Here is a 21279-nt window from a genome sequence, read left to right on the forward strand (position 1 = left end):
TAGATCATGGATAATGATTTTCTTTGGTGGTTGGGTTTCAATTAACCACACATCTCAGGAATGGTCGACCTGAGACTGTACAAGACTACAACTCATTTACATTCATACATATCATCTTCTGAAATAATAATCTCATAATAAAACGGTTCTGGAGGCTAAACAGAAAAAGAGAGTAGATAAAAACTTGTGTTTATAATTTTTTTTGCCATTTCAATATTTTATTAAGGAAACAAATTTTTAAGTACTCTTATCACAGTTAATGTTTCTAACTTCTACTGTGTGCACTTTGCATTTTTATTTGCTTTACTTCCAGCTGAATTTGTGACTATATTGTGTGCCTAAAAAATCTGAGCCAGAATGCTCATTCACACGGCTGTAACACCCAGAACTAAATGAGACAGAAAAAAATATTTATATTCATTTTAACCCCAACATAAAATTAAATTTCAGCCATTTTTATATCAATAACCAATTAAATAAATATTTAAATCATTTGTAACAAAATAATTAATTTTTAATTATTTAAATTCTAAATTATGTCTGAATACTTCTTTTGTCAGATATGTTTAATGACTTCTATATTTTAGAACACTGTGTTAACCTAGAAGTGTGGTTTCTATAAGTGAAAAAAATTGTCAATTTTGTAATGTTTTATCAAAATGATTTTACTACCTGAATATAGTCATACTTGCAACAATCAAATTCAAAATTAAAAACTACACTAGATTAAGAATTATATAAAACAATAAAATTTACAAAAAAAAATTTATTTATTAAATAAGCTGAAACACTCTATATATGTATACATAGACTTCTAAGAAAATTAATGTTATAAATAACCTATAAAATAAAATCTTTTGACAAAAATTTACTTAGGGAAAACCATCATCATCTTCTTCAGCCATCTCTTTAGCCAGTTCAAGGTCCTGTTGTTCTCGTTCTCTTCTTTCCTCTGCAGACTCTAAATCTTTTCCATATGACTTAGGTGGGTATCTCATTGCCTTTACACTCTGGTTATGTAAATCAAGACAAAATGAAATTCTTTGATGGAAAGCTAACTGAGGTTCTCGAGTACAATAAATATCAGTCGATTCTTTACTTTGCATATAACCATGTTCAGGATCTAATGTGGCTTCAATAACACCATCACGAATAGCTTTTGCAACAATAAATTCTGCATCTTCAGGTGAATCTAGACCTAGTTTTAGAGCAATATTGGCAGGAGTAATTCTTGAATATGACAAACCAATACTTCTTATAGCTGTTTTAATCACATTATGTCTGAGCCGCAAAATCAAGGTAAATGTGTGATCAGCTCGGAATTGTGGACCAAAATTTTCTAAAACTTCACCAAAACGTTGTAAATTTCCTAAACGTACTGCTTGTGTCAATTGAAAGTAAGGAGCTAGTGCTCTTCTTAGAGCAGCTTGCCTAAATATCTGACGTTCAGGTATATCTCCCAGAAGTAATTCAACAGTTACTGCAAGCTTTTGTGCTGTCTGTCTAAAACCAACAGCAGCTGTCTGAGGAGCTTTCCTCATTGCCTGGACCAGATGCTTATGTGCAGCAGAATATTCTAATCTTGCTGCTTTAATACGGCCAAGATAATATAAAAATCTAGCCCATTCATTGTTACTAGCCGTCTCTGGGAAAACAGATTTTGAAACAAGTTTATCAGCCTGATCGTATAAATTATAATGCAGATAATTTCTCAAAAGGCAATTAATAAGTACAGCCTGCCCTTCAAAATCATTTCTTAATGTAGCTGTTCTCAATCTAGAATGAAGAAAACCACGAATTTTATCTAACTGATTTGTTAATTCATAACAACGAGAATGATAGAAATAACATTTGGCAGTAACCAAATCCAAAGTACGCCTGTTTTGAGCAGTAACTTTAGCCATTAAAGCATCAGAACATTGAACCGCTTGAATATATTTCTCATTATCAATTAATTTTACAAGTACGAGAAGATGTAAGTAAGCATCAACTTCTGGCAAAAGCGGTGTATTACAACTTTTACCACTTCTCATCCTTTGTACAGTTGAGGTTTCAGTTTCCATAGGTTCATCAACATATTCCAATAAAGCATCACGTTCTGCATTGGAATGAGTATAAAATCCAGAAATAATACCACGTAATACAACAGGATTTAACTTTCTACGTGTATTTGGTAAACATCGTAAAACTCTTAAAATAAACCGAGGTTCTTTAGTTTGTACAGCTTTCTCTATCTGCCTGGTATGTTCTCTTATATCCTGAATAGTCAATAAATCTACATCTTTCTTGTCGACTGGACCATCTCCATCACCAGACGGACTATCCACACTCTTCATTTCAACATCAGCTACTTGTTCACCAACACCAGGCATTTTGATGTACTTAAATTCCAGCTGCTAACTGAAACAAAACAGCACACTTTAAGCATTTTGTATTAGAATAATCAACAACTTTGGTGATTAAAAACATTAACTGTTGTAGTATAGGTTATTTTTTGATAGCATTAAACATAAAAAATGATAACACTACTATTTACAAAGAAAACAAACAGTTTTAATTGCCAAGAATTTTAGTATAGAAAAAGTGGAAACATTACAAACAATAGTCAAACTGACAATTAACTGCTTAACTGTTATCAACTGCTAAGTATGAAGGAAGTCAAAAGTTAGGCTTATGAGCATGCTACAGTCTATAATAAACTGATAAAAATCACAGGCTTTAATTCATATTTTTTTTTTTACTCAATCTGGAAATCTGTTTCAATATAAATAGTTCTGATTTCACCAATCAGAAAAAAATTCTAGTTAATTTGATGAACTCAGTTAGCAAACAATGCACGAATGAAGGATACATTATTTAAACAATTCAATTAATCAGGATTCTTTTAAGTACTGGCAATGGATAAAATGTAACTGTAAATAAAATTAATGGTATGGATAAAATGAAAGAAATTATGTTTAAATTACAATCAACAAATACACACAGATTACACTTATACAACAAAATTACTACCATAAAAAAAAGGTAAGAAATATACGTCAATAACAAAAGAAGTTTAAAATGACTAATTCTTGGAATAACAACCTGAACCAAATTTAATAAATAACTTACATTATAGCATTTTCAGCTCCTCTAGGAATCATCTTTTATGACTGGTACAGCTTCTCATCCCAATGACAGTTTTTTGAGTTAAGCAGGCATATTTAGAATATCAAAAATTATACTGGATTTGGACTTTTATCAGTTCATTTAATATATTATTGGCAAGCTTTGGTAAGGTTTATAATGACTGAGTATATTAAGATTGGTCCTTTTATGTGTAGGTGTATGTGTATATCAAGGTTATTGTCAATGTTGGTGAATTTTTATCTATGAGATGGATGATAGTAAATGTTGGTGTGGAGGGCTTCTTAGTTCTGACCGTCACCAGAGACAAAACAGTGGCACCAGTGAATGAAGATAAACACTAGAGTAACTGAAAATACTATGACTATGCTAGTTTATAGTTTCAGAAGTTTAAAAGTTTTAAATAATAATTACAGACAAATGATACTGAAAAATTTGTATAAGTGTCATACATACACACATACTGCATGAAGAACATTCATCGAAAAATAATGACTAGCACTAATCATGAATACTGTATTCTAAAGTTTTATATGTCAATTCTACAATTTCAGTCTATACTTGAACATTTTAACAGTTTCACAATTATGTTACCTCACAACATACTATAATCCAAATTGTTCAGGAATAAAATTTCACCAGATTCAGGTTAATATTCTGATAAAACTGTCATTAAATATACACCCTGAAGACTACAGTAAACCAGAAATCATTCCTGTAGTATCAACAGCGTAAACAGCCACAGAAGGCTTAATTTGACATGAGATTTACAAAAAAAGTTATAAAAATATACAAAACACAAGACTACAGAATTATTTCATATTAACTGAATATTTTTTAAGTTATAATTTTTTCAAGATAAAATCCCCAAAGAATCTAAACAAAAATAAACAAGGTAGTAAGGAATATGACAACCACCAGATTCGTTATCTTGTTTAGAAGAACTAGACTACATACATTACAGCTTAGATTGTCACAGAACAACTCTGACATTTATAGTTACCCTAACAGATAAAAGAGAGTGATGTATTATTTCACCAAAGCAACATAAAATGATGTGAACCTTTGGTTGATAAATTAAATCCTGTATAAATTATTAAACCACAGTATCATTACATTACAAATTACTGTCACAGGCCAATGAAAAAGGAAAAAATACTGCATCATCTTATTCATTCGATCTTTACATAAATTTTAATAATAAATTATAAATCAGGTTTTATAAACATTCTATAATGAAATACAAAATGTTATTTAATGACCTACTTTTAATTGAGAAAGGCACCACAAAAGAACATAGCAAAAATATGAACCATGAATGCAGATTTATTTAAGAAACTGGTATTACAAGGCAACACACACCATCACATTACTGTGGAAATATTTAAAATCAATCAGAAAAAAAATCAGTGCTATTTAGCTAATTGTCAACATTTCTTTATTACATATAGTCAAAGTAATTCTAAAATAATCTTAGCTACAATTTATTACACTAGAAAAGTACCCTGATATTTTATTTAAAAAAATGAAATGCAATAATGTGAAACCTAATCCATTATTATTGTGCATATGTCTGAAACATACACTGACTGTAATAGTTTATGGGCAAATAAATCAAAGGGTGGAATACATATTATAGTTTCACCGTGAAAAAAATATATGCAGCAGAACTGCACATTATTTTGGTGCTGTATGATGGATAATGCCCCCCTGTGTTACTGAAGCCATCTTTTAGGAACAAAAGTTTATTTATGAAAAAAACTGGTGTTAACCAGTTTTGAGACTAAATTATTTTAGTCTCAAACTGTTTTGATAACAGGTTTTTAAATAGTTTTGATAACTAAATTGTTAATGAGTTGTTGGTATATTATATTTCCTTGTGTAAATAATAATGTTTGTAAGTGATATTAGATTTCAAGTGATTATTTTTCTTATTTTAAAAAGTTAATTCTTTGCCTTTAAAAAATTAATAATAATAAAAAATAAAAATTATAATAAATAAATATTTAAGAGTACAAAGCTATTTTTGAAAATCATATTGTTATTTTTTATGCTATTTTGAATTGAACAAAACCTGTGTTTTAAAAAAACACAGTTAGTAGTTGATGTGTTTCATAGAATCTCCATTCTCAAAACTATTTTAGCACTCCAATTTTGAGAATGGAAGTAATCTGACACATCAACTACAAATATTAGAGACAATGCTAGGAATGGCAGAAAATAATATTCAAATCAATACAGTAATAAATTAAGGAAAAATTTAGAGGAGGAATAACTACAAAAGAAAATGATAACAAATGAAATAAGAAACAAAATAAAGATGTTAAATTCAATGATATTGATCATGATATTGATAATGATATTGATCTTTGAACAGAAACCAAAAATGAATAAGAAAGAATTCTGATTAACATGGATTTTCTGCTAGAAATAACATTAATTTTGAAAATTAACAAATGTAATGAAATGCAAAAAATATGGAGTATAATGAAAAATTAACATACAGTAATTAACATATAGTAGACATGTAAAATTTATCTCTCTATTATAATTTAAACTCAATTACTTTCAGAATGGCAGATATTTACATTGATATTAAATTCACAAATAGATTACAGCTTTAAAAGAATTAAAGTCAAGTTTGTTACTTATTGGTACAAAACAGCAGATTCTCTCATCAGCTTAGCCTACACTAGGCATACAGAGTAAAAATGTTACAATCACTAAATTACATTATAAATACTATAATTACATAATGATAACATATTTGTCTTAAAAAATGTGTGATTAAATTTGAAATGGCCCCTGTATAATGAACAAGTAAACTACTTATTCAATCAGTCATTTGCCAATTTGAAATTGCACAAATGATTTTTACTTAATCAATTATCCTATAAAACAAAAAAAAAGAATTTTAAATTTGTAGAATAACTGAAAACTCTAATTTTTAAGTTTCATTCTGTAATTCAGAACTCATGAAATGAATTATTACGTCACAAATTACATCCAATAAAAAAAACAAATAACTTGTTGGTTTAACCCTGTAAAGTCTTTTCCATATTTTTCTTTCAATTAATTTATTAAATTACTAACACATCACAATGAAACTATACTATTCCAAGAATTTTCTTTGATGTATGTATAACAAATAATGTAATATCTACTTTACAAAATAGAAAGTAAATTTAAAAAATGCCAAGCTAATTTTCTACTTTTTACTTTATATTTACTATTATTTTCTGAAAAAAAAATTATTTTAAGAATTACATTAATTGTAATAATAAAAACAACAAACAGGTCTACAAAATACAATCAAAGCCATTTCATTTACTATGAATAGAATAAAAAAAGTAACAAAACCTTTCTCATTGATTTTAACATTCTGGAAGATACTAGGTATCTACTACAGCTTTCTTGATTTGGGGTCAAAGTCATCACTGTATTCTTATTCTGTATTATGACTGTACTTATAGGTAATTACATCCATGGATCCCCAAGCCAGGATGGTTATTAATTAGAACCCAACACCAGAAAGGCAGCTATTACTCATAAAAGACAACAATACTTAGCACTCTGAATAATTTATGATTAGAATTATCCTCAATCTAATCCCAAACTTTAGAGAACTGACAGACCATGCAAACTCAACAATCCCAATTGTGGTAGTTCATTCAAACATTTTCCAATAGTTCTTTAATCAATAACACAATACTCTTAAAAATGTAAACTTTAAAAAGTTGTTACAAGAAGTTTCCTTGACTCAAAATGAAATTTTAGAATATTACATTCATTAAGAATATAAAATTAACCTAAATAATCAAGCTAAAGGAAGAAAGTAAAATAAATTACAAAACTTGGATCCCAAAAAAAATTACTCAATATTAATAAAAAACTTTGTAAGGCTACAGAAATTAAATTTATAGAGATGTCTGACGAAAGTTAAATGTAATGGAAACGGCTCCTCATACCCCAAAAATAACCTACATACGTTTTAGCACAAAAAAATAAATAAAAGAGAAAAAAATTGGTGATAGGAAATAATTCTAAACAGTTTTACTACATAAATATATATATTATAATAGGGGTTATCATACCTTAAGAAGATTGCACAAAAAAAATAACATCCGAGTGTTGAGAAAATGCACTGTAAGGTATCATAACCCATAAACAAAACATTAATTCTTTAAAGGAGTAGTTATACATGATATTTATATTACGCTTAAAATTTTTACATGTTAGATTAGATTTTAAGATATATCATTAAATACTCACAATGTAACAGAACTATAATAAGCTTTCACTATCGCAACGATCGAACGTTATACATACACCAAACAATACAGACACACAAGTTGTCATAACCAAAAGTGCTGACTATTGCCACAGCCAAATAAATCTGAGAACTCAAAACTTCACCGACCAATATAGTGTGTTTCTTGAAAGTAAATGCAGTAGTTACTAATAAATTTATCTATAACAAAGCAAAATTAATTGAAAAATTAATAGTAACTACGTGCTTTTGCACATGTTGCCACGAATTACATTCAAAATTACTTTGTTTGATAATTATAACCGTTTTAAATCTTATTTTTAACAAATCGTTTAAGCATTTTTTAAAATCCACCATTCAACGCAGCTCCTTTTACCAAATAATTTCATTTTATTTCTGTTGTGTAAAGAACTTTCTCAACATTGCAGTTACTGACTATTATTATTTGTCCAGCTGACTGAAAGGATTTATTTTCGTCTAGTAGCACATTTACCGATCGGGTAAATTTTATACTAAATATATCCTGTAGTTTGAACAACTCATCTAGCTAATATTTTTATAAAGCACGCTAATCTTTTTTTTAAATAAATTATATTATCAGCTTATTATTAATTACCGCACAGTGTTGCTGTCTACTAGCACTAAAATGTGAAAACCAAGATCATATATAACCACCATACTATAGGATACACCGTTCGTGAAGACCTGAAAATTACGAATACTGAATGCTAATTATATGAAGAAGAAACTGAAAAAAAATTGAAGAAGACGTTAAAAAAAGCATATAAACACCTCAAAAACGTAAACTTTACAATTATTTGATAATTTACGTTTAATGTGGTGCATGTAAATGCTATAAATTTGAATGTGAATAAAGTTTACCCATGTTTGAGAATAGACATCCCTGCATTAAAAAATATCATAATAACCACTTAAAATTGTGCTGATAAAATCATTATTTTGCATGTTGCCAATGCTTCTAATTCTGAACTTCTTGAACTAATTTGTATTATTCAATGTTCTGTAGGTTTTCACTCTTATAATTAATAAAATCTGAAGCTAGTAATTATTTCCATACCTTTTTGACATTCTTATCAAATTATGTTTAACTTCACAATGAAGTTTTGATCAGTACATAATGAACACTACTTTTCAAAAGGTCTTAGCACATTTATAACAGTTGTTGATTTTATTCACAAGGCTCTCATAAGAATTGTACTGAAGAAAAAATTGTAGGTATTTCTAAACTTCAGTCAGGGGTTTGTAGTCTTCGTCATCAACTAATGCAAGAAAAATTACAAAAAAATTGAAATAGGTCATAATAGCTTAACATTTTTAAATTGTACATGAAGTACCAAGATCAGAGTACAAAAATTCAACTTACAATACAAAGTACTTATAATTTTATATCATCTGTTAAACTGTAAAACCTAGATACCCTCAGAATTCTGTACTATATCAGGTCTAGCATTATTAATTATCTGTATTAATTGTCCACTGACTATGATTATGCAAAAGCTATCTGTTATGATGATGATTATTGAATTGCTTGCTGAGGAAAGTGTGGTAAGTTGCTGCAAACTCTTTAAAATAGTTATTCTAGAAACACTGGTTTAATTTAGAGGACTAATGAAAACGTTAATCAAAGAAAAGAGTGTGTTGGTTAAATTTTTCATAAATTATTATGGTCTAAACAATAGATCACAGTAATCTTCAGTGAAGAATTAGATCAGTTTAATCAAAAGATCATAATGATAATTTGGCTGTTAATGTAGCTGCAATGTGCTCTTAGTTATTCAAAATTTCAGTTTTGCAAAATATTGAATTTTTTAAAAGGAGAGTTTGTCTAAAAATTGATTAAGGTATCCTGATTCAGATATATTTTTTAATATCATATGAACTGTTAATCTGGAGAAAAAATTAGTAAGTAAAATTTACGTAGAATATTTTAATTAAAAAAAAAGAAGACATCCAAAATTGATGTTTAAAATGGGTAACAAGGAATCATGTGGAAATAATTTTGGAAAAAATATTTTAATTATAAGTTTGCTGTTTGTATATCAAGTTATTGTAAATTCTATAATAAAAAATATAGATTCAATATATTGAATCAGGATATCTTTATTATGTCCTTATGATATGAAATGAGAAAATTACTATTACAGAAATTATCCCTACAAACTTTTTTCAAACTGAAAAAGTTAAATATTTTACTACCGGGTTTGCAGTTTCAAGGAATCCTTTTACTAAGGCTAACAGGTCCGTTTAACAACCATTCTTTGTAATATTGCCCTGACACACTTGAACAGATGTTCAATGAGAAGAATTACTGGACCAGAGAAGGAATTCATGGAAAAATGTAATCATTCTCATGCTTCAACTTGGGTCTGGTTATGCAGGTCAAGAGGCTAGGAGTATAAATAGTCCAGGAAAGACAAGTTAACAACAGTTTTTGATGAAGCGAAAATTACATCAGGAGTCTGAAGCAACATTGTGCAGGTTTGTACAATGTATAAAGTGATGTCACAAGCATTCCATGAGGACAGTGGGGGACTAGGAAATGGTCCAGTGGGTTATTGTAGACAATTAGAGAAAGAAATAAAGTGTTAAATTCATTCATAAATTATAGGATAGTTTTATTTGTCAAAAAGGAAAGGTATTTGCAGTAAAAGAATTTTAGACTGCTCTTGTCTTTGGAGTAATACAATACCAGTTGTTAGGTGTAAATATTAGCAGTTATGATAACGTCTTGTCAATTGGACTGAATTCTGGTTTTTAATATTTAACTACCTGTAAATAAATCCCTGACTTTACTTTAAATTCTATTTTGTATGCAGTCATTATTTATTATTATTACTATTGTCATTATTATTATTATTGATTTGTCTTATTTTATTTATGTTCTATACTATTAAACTAATAAATTGTAAATGTATAAACATTTTCAATTGTCATTCTCCTGACCAAGCTGCTAACATGCAACACTATTATTAATAACTATATTTGTAGTATAATTATTGCAGTATATGAAATATTATATTTATGTTTGACTGCTGTCATAGTTTATAATGAAGTTTACATTCTTCAAAGATCTGTTCATTTAAAATATAATTGTTTTTATTAAAAATGGATAAAATTAGAATATTGTATTGTATATTATAACACGAAGAACAAATTTATAAAAAATCAAATCAACATCAGCAGTTATTGACTGATATTATTATGGACTTATACTCATTTACAGTAACTGTAATTTTTGTTTTGTGATGATGAGAGAACTGTAAATAAATAAAAAAATCTTGTAATCTTTGAAAAATGCCAAATCTGACCAGGATTTAAATCAAAACATTCTAAATGAAAGACAAAATTTTACCACTTTGTCATAAAGTTAAGAAATATATAACTGTTTGTTTGAAAGAGTAAACACTTCCAGAATAAATAAAAAAATTAATGAATAAATTTTTGTTTTAGTAAATTTTTTATTAGTCATTTACACCAAAAAGATCTATTTAATTTGAACTTCTATTTTTAAATGTTGTATGATGTCTATTTCATTAATTAACTATTTTTATTATATTTGTATTTGATAGCTCCATTAATCGTATTTATATGTGTTAATTTTATGAGACCAAGGGTGATTTGATTTTTTATCAATAGTTATATTATTAGATACAGGTATTCTATGTACTGATGTTTCAGTTTGGTTGTCCTTGTTTATTTTGATACTGACATCTAAATAATTTAACATTTTCTATTTCAAATATTTCTGATGTAATTGCTGTTAATGAAATTTCCGTAGGTAAGGTATTTTTTGTGTATAATATTTGTTATTAAATTCAAAACGATTTTGTTGACATATAGTTCTTAAAATAGTGATGTTATCTTTCATAAATTTTGGATCTTCTTGGTTACTTTTTAAATTATTTTTTGTTATTTTTATGATGTGGTCTATAAGTATGCAGGATACTTGTCATAACTGACAATTCTAGTTCATTATTTACAATTAAACTTTTTAATTAATTTACTAATTTGTAACTATTTTTAAGGGGAAAAATGAATAATTTAGCTAATACATTCATTTAATACAAAGAATGGTAATGATGCAACAAGTGTACTCACCACATTTTTTAATCATAAAACCATACTGATATTGCTGCTTTAATGAAGTCAATTTTTATGATACAATTCATTTTTGAATATTGCCCAAAGATTTTCAATTGGGTTTAAGTCTCAGGAGTTGGCTGACCACAGGAGCTCTTTAATACTTTGTCCTTCAAAAATTTTTACCACTTATTTGTCAGTATGACATGGCACCAAATCTTGTTTAAACACTCTAGTGCCTTATGGGTATAAGTATTGAAGCGTGTTACAACCCTTTCCTTCATAAATAACAGTTTCTGTAATTCAAAGAAGTATTTCTAATAATGAATTTTTATTCAAAATTTCAATAGACTAAAATAACAGTAAATGTTATTATGAGCATCTTTTGTTAAAAAAATATATATATTGTATAGGATAGACCCTAATCTGGGATATTTCTATAATGTTCAACAGTGAAATTATTTAAAAATATTAATTAAAAGAAAAAATAAATAAAATTTACTTTAAATAAATGGTTTTACTAACTTAAAATCATTCATTACTATTTCAGTTGTCCTTGTGACCATATTCAGAGCCTAGCACTGTTTTTCTATATTGTAGTTTAAATGGCATTATTATTTTTGTTTATTTAATAGCTTTGGGAGACGGTCATAAATCACATCTTTAGAATATGGTAAAAAATGCATTAGGTTTGCATTATTGCCATTCATAAAGAATAAACTGAGTTGTGTTAACAATTTTTATAGCACTCATGTGTTTTAAGCTATTGTCCTTTTGTGTATATGAATATAATATTTTGGCTTTTGTGAATTTTAAATATGTACATTACTTCGGAAGGCTACTTGTTTTTTTCTTGAACTATATTGTACGATTGCTTCTATGATTTGTATGTAGAGTTGAATTGTTTTCTGCCATTTACTTAGATTACTCATTGTTTAATGGCAGCAATAAGTTGTTAATATCGTGGAAGATTTCTATGAAAGGATCACCAAAACATTTTGCCACTATTCGAACGTCGTTAAATATAAAATAAAATGGTGTCAGGCACCATTTGGATTTATTTGTACAACTTCATTTCAGAAAGTTCTGCGCAAATTCCACCGTTTTAGAAACACATGTATTATTTTTCCATTTTGTAAACATGTTTCAACAACTTCCACAATGAAACTACAACATTGTGGAAACTATAACAAAGTTATATAGCACTTTGTAGGTCAAATACAAGAGCACTTTGTAGGTTAGCACAAGAGCAATATACAACTGTATACAGTCAGAACATTTTTGTTCATGTTGTTTTCTTTGAGTATTGTGTTTGTTTTGTGAATATGTTCTTTATAAACAAAAAAAATATATTACATTCAACTTTTATTGTTATTTTAAATGTATAAGCTATTTTTCTCTAAATCTTTGTTTATTTGTGGTTAGTGTGATAAATATTTTTTTTTTCATTTGTACAGTCAGTAACTGGATTATATAAACCAATATGAGCCAGATATTTTATGGTGCTGAGATCTTCTATGATATTTTAGTTGATGGGCATGTTTCCATGAATACTAAATATAATGCTCCAGGAAGATATGAACGTAACTGAACAAATTTCCATATTGAATAAATAAAATGGATTTTAAAATATCAACAATCATAGTATCACATAAAAGTATTCTACAGCAGCTAAGGGTCAAAATTTGCTATTAATCTCATAGAAACACAGTCTAGATGAGCTGCACATGCACAACAAATGACAACATTTTAACAGAAAACAGCAATTGAAAGTGCTATTAAGTAAGTTGAGAAACCATTTATAAAAAGTAAATTAGATTAGGCTTGTGAAATTAAAAAAAAAATTACTTCTATATAACCTACTCATAACAAACAGTAATAATAAAAATTAGCCATTTATCTGTTAAAAAAGATTTAACATTTGCTTCTGATCAATATAAACAATTAAAAATAATAAATAAGCTGATATATAATTATAAAAGTTTTTTCTGTAAATCCAGAATATTAAAGTTTAAAAGTCATGGTATTATAGAAAGAAGTCTATCATCTTAAAAAAAACAAATGGGTTGGTGGTGGCTGGGATAATTTTCTGAACTCTATATTAAACTGAATGACATGTTGTTTTTTCATGATAACAAAATGTAGATTCCTTCACGATAAAATCATTTGATACATCACTAAGATAAAGCAAAATGAAAAATGTCAATTTTAATAAATTGTTGGAATTAAGTAAAATATTACATTTTAAACATTTTGCTTAATAATCACAATAATAAAAGAAAACAAATACAAATTGTACTTTTAATAATGTTTAGTTGAACATAAATAAGATACAAGTATCAGTCTTTTGAAATCATCAAAATACAATACATAAAATTTATCATGAACTTCATTTTTACCTATTATGTATTAACCTTTTCTGATCATGTAGCCATTAAACTGACTATGTACGGGGTCAGTTTTAAAACGCTGTTACAAAATGATTTTATATGATATCTAAGTTGGTTATTTTGTTTTATATTCATAAATGAATCAGTTTTATTACACAATTTGAACGAGGTTTATACGATGTAAAATGTTTTATTTAGACTAGAAAGAATATAACCATTTTTTTCTCAGAAATGTGCTTGTGTGTGTGTGTATAACTTGTGTATTATAATTGCTATGAGGGTTACGGATTTATTTATTATTTACAAAAATAGCTTATTACACAGAGTTATCATAAAAGAATGGTGCGGTTTTGAACATGGTTTAAATTAAAACAGAATTACTTACAGTTTGTTTTTTTATTTTTCAAATTTGTCGTCTCAAACATTTTTTTACATAATTAATAAATTTCAATACGTGCGCCCTTGGTCGCTCGACAAATGTCCAAACGATACTCAACTTCTCTCCAAATATTAGTTAACATTTCTTCGTTAATGGTTGTCATTGCTTCATTAATCCTGTTTTTTAAGTGGTTTAGGTCGCGAATTTTTTGTGTATAAACAACGCTTTTGATGTACCCCCACAAGAAAAAATCGCTAGGTGTCAGGTCTGGACTCCTTGGAGGCCAAAGTATGGGTCCTTGCCGGCCTATCCATCGATCTCCAAATTTTTCGTTCAAAGCGTCCGTGACCAATGCATTGAAGTGCGGGGGAGAACCATCTTGTTGGAAATAAAGTTTTTGAATTCATTCAGCTGCGGAAAGCAATAATTGGTTAACATGTCAAGATACACAACTCCATTAATTGTTTTTTCAGCAAAGAAGAAAGGCCCTTTTACACAATTTTTCATCACACCACACCAAACATTAACTTTAGGCGAATTGCGTTGCGTTGTTTTTCAATAATTGCGTGTGGGTTTTCAGAGCTCCATATTCGTGAATTGTGTCTGTTAACACATCCATTCACATGGAATGTAGCTTCGTCTGTAAAAATAATATCATCTAAAAATGATTCGTTTTCACTTATTCTGTCCGACATTTCAACAGCGAAATTGTAACGTTTTACACTATCATCGGGTTTCAATTCCTGCAGTATCTGGATTTTATAAGAGTGTAATTTCAGTTGTTTATGTAAAACTTTGTGAACTGTTGATTTTGGAATACCTAATTCGGCGCTTCGACGGGGGATGGACTTCCCAGGACTTCTAATTGCCGATTGTCTAATTAGTTCAACCGTTTTGTCTGATATACTAGGTCTACCGGTTGATTTCTGTTTCTTAACTGATCCAGTTTCTTCGATTTGTTTGAACCAACGTGTTATGTTATTTTTGTGTGGTGGATCTCTTCCGAATTCACGTCTTTATCCGAGAACATAGAACTCACTAAACCCACCGCAACAATAAAAGAACTGACGTGGTTACAACCGCTGATAAACAAACTTTTGGGTTGGAGGCTTTCAGGTATACCAATATAACATCTAGAAATCTTCCTATGAATTACTGAAACCGCGCCATTCTTTTATGATAACTCTGTATTAGCAACATATCGATGTATTGAAGCACATAATAAATTATGGTATACCGCACAAAGAAAGATATCGGTAAATATGAAACGCATAACGATTCGTAATGAATGACAGTATACAGTAAAAATTGTTTTTTGTCAATCTGAATAGCCTTTTAAGTGGTGGGAAATTTTTATAAAACGTAGTTTTCTGAATCTGCTTTCACTTATACTAACATATGTGATTTATGACACGGGGTTTTCATCATATTTTGCCCAATTTTCAACCGATTTACCTGAAAGTATTATTTTTTAAATCAGCAAACTATGTTTCATAAAGAAAAAACAAAAATAAAAAAATTTCGCTAATAAAAAATGCGGTAGAAATGCGCAAATCCTGCAATTAAATTATTGTAATTTCTGTACTGTTTCAATTTTTTTGTTGTTACAGGCATAAAAAAATATCCAATCCTAACGGGTTTTTCTTCTCAGAATCTGTTAAATCTCTTTAATATACTATAATTTTTTGAAATTTTTTTCACGAGAGGATAGCATAAGAATATGAAGGGAGGCAATCAGATACCAACATATTTTCGCGGAGCGTTAATCAACCGCGGATCATTGTGATGGGAAAAAGTTAATAAAATAAATAGTTTTTCACAGCTGTTTTGTAGCCTTTTTTACAGTGTACTTAATATATTAGCCCTTTGCATCCATTAAATTAGTTTTATTAATTTATTTATTTTGTAAAATAACTCTCAATTGCATACATTTCTATATTCTGTTTTACTACACATAATATGCAGTTGATGATTTCTCATCATCTATATTAGGAAATACTCCCACTCTATCCTTGGATTTTTCTATTTTTACATACTAGTTTTTTTCATTAAATTATACATTTTTCATTATAATTTTTTTAATTGATATATTTGTCTTTTTGTACTTTTATTTTAAAATTTCTTATTATTGTAAATTGAGGTCAATTTTTACACTTATGATTCTAATTATATTACAGTACTTAATTTTTAGTGTTTATTATAATGTTTGTTGGAGTAGAATTCTTTGTGTTATGCTTGTGACTGCCTCGCCACTAGTTTTTTATGATTTCATTCATTTATTCACTTTACTATTCAGTTTGGAATGTTTGATCTATATTATATGATTCTGTATGTTATTTTGCAGTATGTCTGTGACTGTGTAATATTTAGTTTAGCAGCATAGACAAGTCCGATAATGTCATTTATTCAACAGTCCTCTTGTTCATATCATCTTTCTAATAAAAAAATATGAGTAAATTATTGCATGAGGTTGTAATAAATAAATAAAACTGTTTAAATTTTTTGTCAGTGAATTAGCTAGTTTGATAACACTCTATTGTTGTACATTAGCATTCTAATGCTACATTGTTCGCATATACAGTAAACCACTCCTCTTGACATGCATTTTCAACAAAGTAAAATTGTTAATTTCCTTAGAGAGTGATCACGTTGAGACTTTTCTCCTTGTTCAGTCTCACTCTTCTCATTATATTTCATAATCATTGGCTACTCTTATATGTTTTTTTTAATACTGTCACTGGATTCTTACAAATTAAAAAATTGTAAGATTTGATACTGTCTGGCAAACTGGAATTTAAGTTATTAAAGGATCTATTTAAGAACAAATTATTTATGAATTCTATAAAGTTTTTGCAAAATTATACCGCAAAGCTCCTGTTAACTTAAATACAGTCTAAAACCTTTATATTTGAAAACAACATTTCTCTGTAATGATTTTAAGAGAACAATATAAACATTTTTTTTTGGAAAAAAATCAAATCAGATGTATTCTGCCATCCTGATCAATAATTACAAGTTTGATTCATTATTTAAATTACCTTCTTCATAAATAAATTTTTTAAATTTCAAATATTATATTGTCAAATTTTAGTAATAATTGCATTCAAAAAATTTGTCATACTCTTTGTAATTTTTAAATTATCCTTAACTATAATTATATACACGTGTTAAAATGATTTCAGATCTAGTACTGTACTGTGGACTGTGAAAGGTGACAATCATATTTCAATTATTGCATTATTCTCAAAGAAAGAAATTTTGTAAAATAAACAAATCAATTTAAAAAATGTAACTGGAATCTGAAATTATTTATGTTTAAAATAGATAAATTATTTGTAGTAGTAATTAAAGATATTGTGATTTTAATTAACTTAAGAGAAATTTTGTAAATTAGTTTATTAATGTTAATTTTATATTTTTCAGTTATCATAGTTATATGTTACTGTATATTGGAATAACATTCTTTTTTGTATATGTATTATGGAATAAAGAATTATTATTATTATTATTATCTAATATTTATTATCTTTGGTTTAACTATTATTACTGCCATGGAAAAGGAAAAAGTTAAAAAAGAACTTTACTGAATATAATTTTTAAATCATTTATTGCATTTTTTATGATATTCATGATTTTTTCCTGTAATGTCACTCCTGAATATGATGAAATATAATATTTTGATTATACTTCATTCTGGAAGCTGATTATTTTAAGATACTGTAAGCTAATAATGGTGATGGAAAGAATACAAATTGTTTTAAAAGGGTATCAATTTACAGCTAAAGTACAGTCATTACTTCTTAAATTATAGTGGTTTAACTGTTTTAGATCCCATTTGAGCTTTTCAAAATAAAACATTTTTTATAAATCCTGTATTTCAGATTTTTTTTTTTTTTTTGTAAAAAGTATTAGTACTTCAATATTTTGTAGCTGTCTAAATTCTTACACCTTGTAGCATAAATTATAAATGGAGTCTACTTTAAATTCATTGTTATTTATTTTCAAACATTCTTTCATTAAAAATGTTAAATATTTAAAAATTATTATATGCTTAAATGATTGAGACAAAAATTAAATTAAAGTTTGTGATACAAAACAATAATGTTTGTATTACAAAATGTCAATTACAATAGGTAAAATATTAGTAATAAATGAAATTTACAATGTATGAAGATGTTACAAAGTTTCTGTATTGTTCCAATAGTTAGGACATACTACATCATGTAATCAGATTGAGAATTAAGAGTTTATGTCAATTTTTACAACAGTGATGCTCACTTTTAAAATTCTTATATTTTGGTCAAAACATTTTATAAAATAAATTTAACATACTTAGCAATAATATAACTACAAGCTAATTTTTATATACCGTTCACCAAAGTTTGATGGTCTTATGAAAACCACTTCCATGTTTAAAAATTACTAATTTTTGGATGCATTTGAAATGAAACTAAATAAAAGTATATGTATTAACAAAATTTCAAAATAACATTTTTTATTTAAATTTTTTTTTCATGAATGTTTAAATTTCAGAAAAAATTTATGTTTTCCATGCAGATGGAAAATTAAATGGAGCATGACAAAAAAATTATTTAATGTTTAAGTCGAGACTTTTGCAGATCTTCTCGTTTCATTACCCTCTTACAAAAAAATACAATTTTAGATTTGAAATATCGAACACAATTTGTGTTATAATTCAGATTGGTTGTTTAACATGATCCAGAATCATTAACATTGAACAAATTGTAATTTATGGTAAAGATGTCGCAGAAATTCATAATAATTAGCATATTTCCAAATGTTACATTCATTATTCCCGCTAAGTTGTGGTTATTGCAAAAAACATTCCAGAATTCGAAGTCGAATATCTGTTCACATACTGCCTGGATGATATACTGATTTGTTTCTAAGAAAACAATTCCACAAAATATCGTAATAGTTTTGTAAAAAAGATTCTAAGCATGTACGTCAAAAAGAAAAATTTATTAATATGTTTTTGTAAGCATTTTCCTTTAACAAAAAAATATTTTTTTCTTTATCTTGTACTCTTATAATAATTTTGCTATTGATTATTTAATACACCAAACTTTCCCTATTATAATTTGCATATATTACATAATGACATTATCAATTCTATTTGCCCTACAAATTTTAACTTATTCTCAAAAACATTTTTGCCGTTGTGTATTTAAACTGAACTACAATGAAAATTCTTCTTCAGATTAAGTAATGAACGCACTCCACAAGGAGTCAAGTTGTATTTTTGAATCAAGAAGGCAATAGCTTAGGCTATAGGAGTCAGTTGATCTAAGTATTAAGGTGTTGTGAGCTGTGGATGAAAATCGAAGATTTTTTTCCAATAACTCGTTTCTGCTAATTGAGCATCTATGGTGGTTTTCAGTAACTGTGACTTAGCAGTACTGTTGAAATCCTTACATTTGGCATTTCGGTTTCAGTGTCTTGTGTTAGCGCTGCCCTCATCTACTAATTGATAAGGAGTATAACTAGGCCCTCGTTAGCTACTGCATCAATGGTTTCTGGAAATGGTGTGTAAGGAAGACTTTATCTTATGGTTCAAGGGGTTAAAAAGTAACAACCGTATCGATGTAATGTGTACTTTGCTGAATTTGTGCCTGCCATTTGAACTACGGTTTCTTGGCACATGTCTGGAGGACCTCGGGAAACGAGATTTCCATGATCTCAGAAAGACTGAAAACGAAGCTAATAATTTATCAGACATTACTAATGAAGTTCAGTGCATTAGTGATAAACGAACTCGACCTAAGTTAGCCTTTTATATTTCATTACTCCATTCTTGTAATTATGCATGTTGTAATGGCCTGTATAAAATATTAAGTAACTTTGATGAGGTTAATGCCTTGTTGAAGTCTCCTACCATTTTAGCTCCTGATGATAATACACTGGAGGAACTTTTATTAATATATACTCTTGCCTTAAATCATCCTGCTTTTTCTTTTGAACAAAAGTTGCGTCTTGGAAATATATTTACAAGACTACAGGAAGAAGAAAATAAACGCAGTGCATTAAACCAGCCAAGAAGTTTGAACAGTTCTTCTGGAATTGATTCTATAAATGATAAAATATCATTGCAGGTGAGAGTAAGCTGAACGTTTTTCTTTTTTTCATATTATTTAAAATAACCTTGCCACCTAACCTAACAGAACAGGCATTTTCAAGTGCTGATATATTTATTTTCAATCAGTAAACTAAAATTAATAAATTAGACTATAATTTTAGATAAAATGAAAGTAGATATGGAATTCTTCACAAGTCATATGATCTAGTGTTGATTACCTAATCTAGTTCAATATTTTATTTATGAAAAGGAGTACTATGAATTGTAATAGAATTATGAATTCTAGTCATTATCCAATCATTAAATATTATTGAGTATTAATCTTATCCTTTATTGGTTATATTTACATTTGTTTACTATAACTTATATTTTTATGTTAAGTTGATATTTGATGTTTTTGCTGTTGTAACTCAGCTGTTGTAGAATGCATTTATAAACTGCTGCCTTTTCTGAAATGAAGTATATCTAGTGTTAATTTTCTGATGGTGTGTATTGTTTCAAGTATAATTTTTCATACGGAAGAAATTTTTATTTTGATAAAATTGTTACTAATAAGGATTTAGTGATTTTTTATAAATAATGATTGATCTTGTTAAAATATACCTAGTTGGGAGAAGATTAAAAATATGAGTTATTGCAATGTTACATTAATATTATTATGCAAGTACGGTTGTGATTTATTTTTTTTCTGTACTTCATATACTAAATAAAAATACTCTTCAGATCTGATAGTTTGAATTTGGTGTCACATTAATATTTAGTTGTATTAAGCTATTGTATTTTTTTGGTGTTTAAGTTAAGTATATTGATATAGAGTACATTTATATATATTATTATTCTGCATTGTGTAAATTATTAAGTAGTTGTTTGCATGGTAAACCAAACTAGATAAACCCTCCTTTGTTTAATAATGCAA

At 27.7% G+C, this 21279-nt stretch overlaps 2 protein-coding genes and 1 long non-coding RNA gene across 8 annotated transcripts in view; 2 read left to right on the top strand and 1 right to left on the bottom strand.

Moving 5' to 3' along the window:
• Nucleotides 1-751: 751 nt before the first annotated feature.
• Nucleotides 752-7541, bottom strand: Rpn3 (regulatory particle non-ATPase 3). Of its 2 annotated transcripts, none has more exons than XM_075358717.1 (2): nucleotides 7399-7541; nucleotides 752-2400 (listed from the first exon to the last, which is right to left on the bottom strand). In XM_075358717.1, the coding sequence occupies exon 2, from the start codon at nucleotides 2370-2372 to the stop codon at nucleotides 873-875; it is 1500 nt and encodes a 499-aa protein (XP_075214832.1). In that variant the 5' UTR covers nucleotides 2373-2400; nucleotides 7399-7541; the 3' UTR covers nucleotides 752-872. The 2 variants fall into 2 exon arrangements, with proteins under 2 accessions (XP_075214832.1, XP_075214833.1); XM_075358718.1 differs by having other exon boundaries at nucleotides 752-2396; nucleotides 7399-7508.
• A 226-nt stretch (nucleotides 7542-7767) lies between these two features.
• LOC142320666 (uncharacterized) lies at nucleotides 7768-17588 on the top strand. Of its 2 annotated transcripts, none has more exons than XR_012755464.1 (3): nucleotides 7768-7896; nucleotides 12955-13279; nucleotides 17449-17588. It is a non-coding gene; the product is annotated as an uncharacterized LOC142320666 (long non-coding RNA). The 2 variants fall into 2 exon arrangements; XR_012755463.1 differs by having other exon boundaries at nucleotides 15877-17584.
• A 1972-nt stretch (nucleotides 17589-19560) lies between these two features.
• Nucleotides 19561-21279, top strand: part of LOC142320667 (uncharacterized) — a 111637-nt gene continuing 109918 nt past the window's right edge. For all 4 annotated transcript variants that reach the window (XM_075358723.1, XM_075358720.1, XM_075358721.1 and 1 more), the window contains exon 1: nucleotides 19561-20379. In XM_075358723.1, coding sequence (XP_075214838.1) covers nucleotides 19810-20379 — 570 coding nt within the window. In that variant the 5' untranslated portion in view covers nucleotides 19561-19809. The remainder of the gene's footprint in view (nucleotides 20380-21279) is intronic.

The sequence above is a fragment of the Lycorma delicatula genome, chromosome 2 (genome assembly GCF_047948215.1).
Source record: "Lycorma delicatula isolate Av1 chromosome 2, ASM4794821v1, whole genome shotgun sequence".
Classification (NCBI taxonomy): Eukaryota; Metazoa; Arthropoda; class Insecta; order Hemiptera; family Fulgoridae; genus Lycorma; species Lycorma delicatula.

Excerpts from the sequence above, each read along its gene's own strand:
- Rpn3 (XM_075358717.1), bottom strand. The coding sequence starts at position 2,372 with ATGCCTGGTGTTGGTGAACAAGTAGCTGATGTTGAAATGAAGAGTGTG.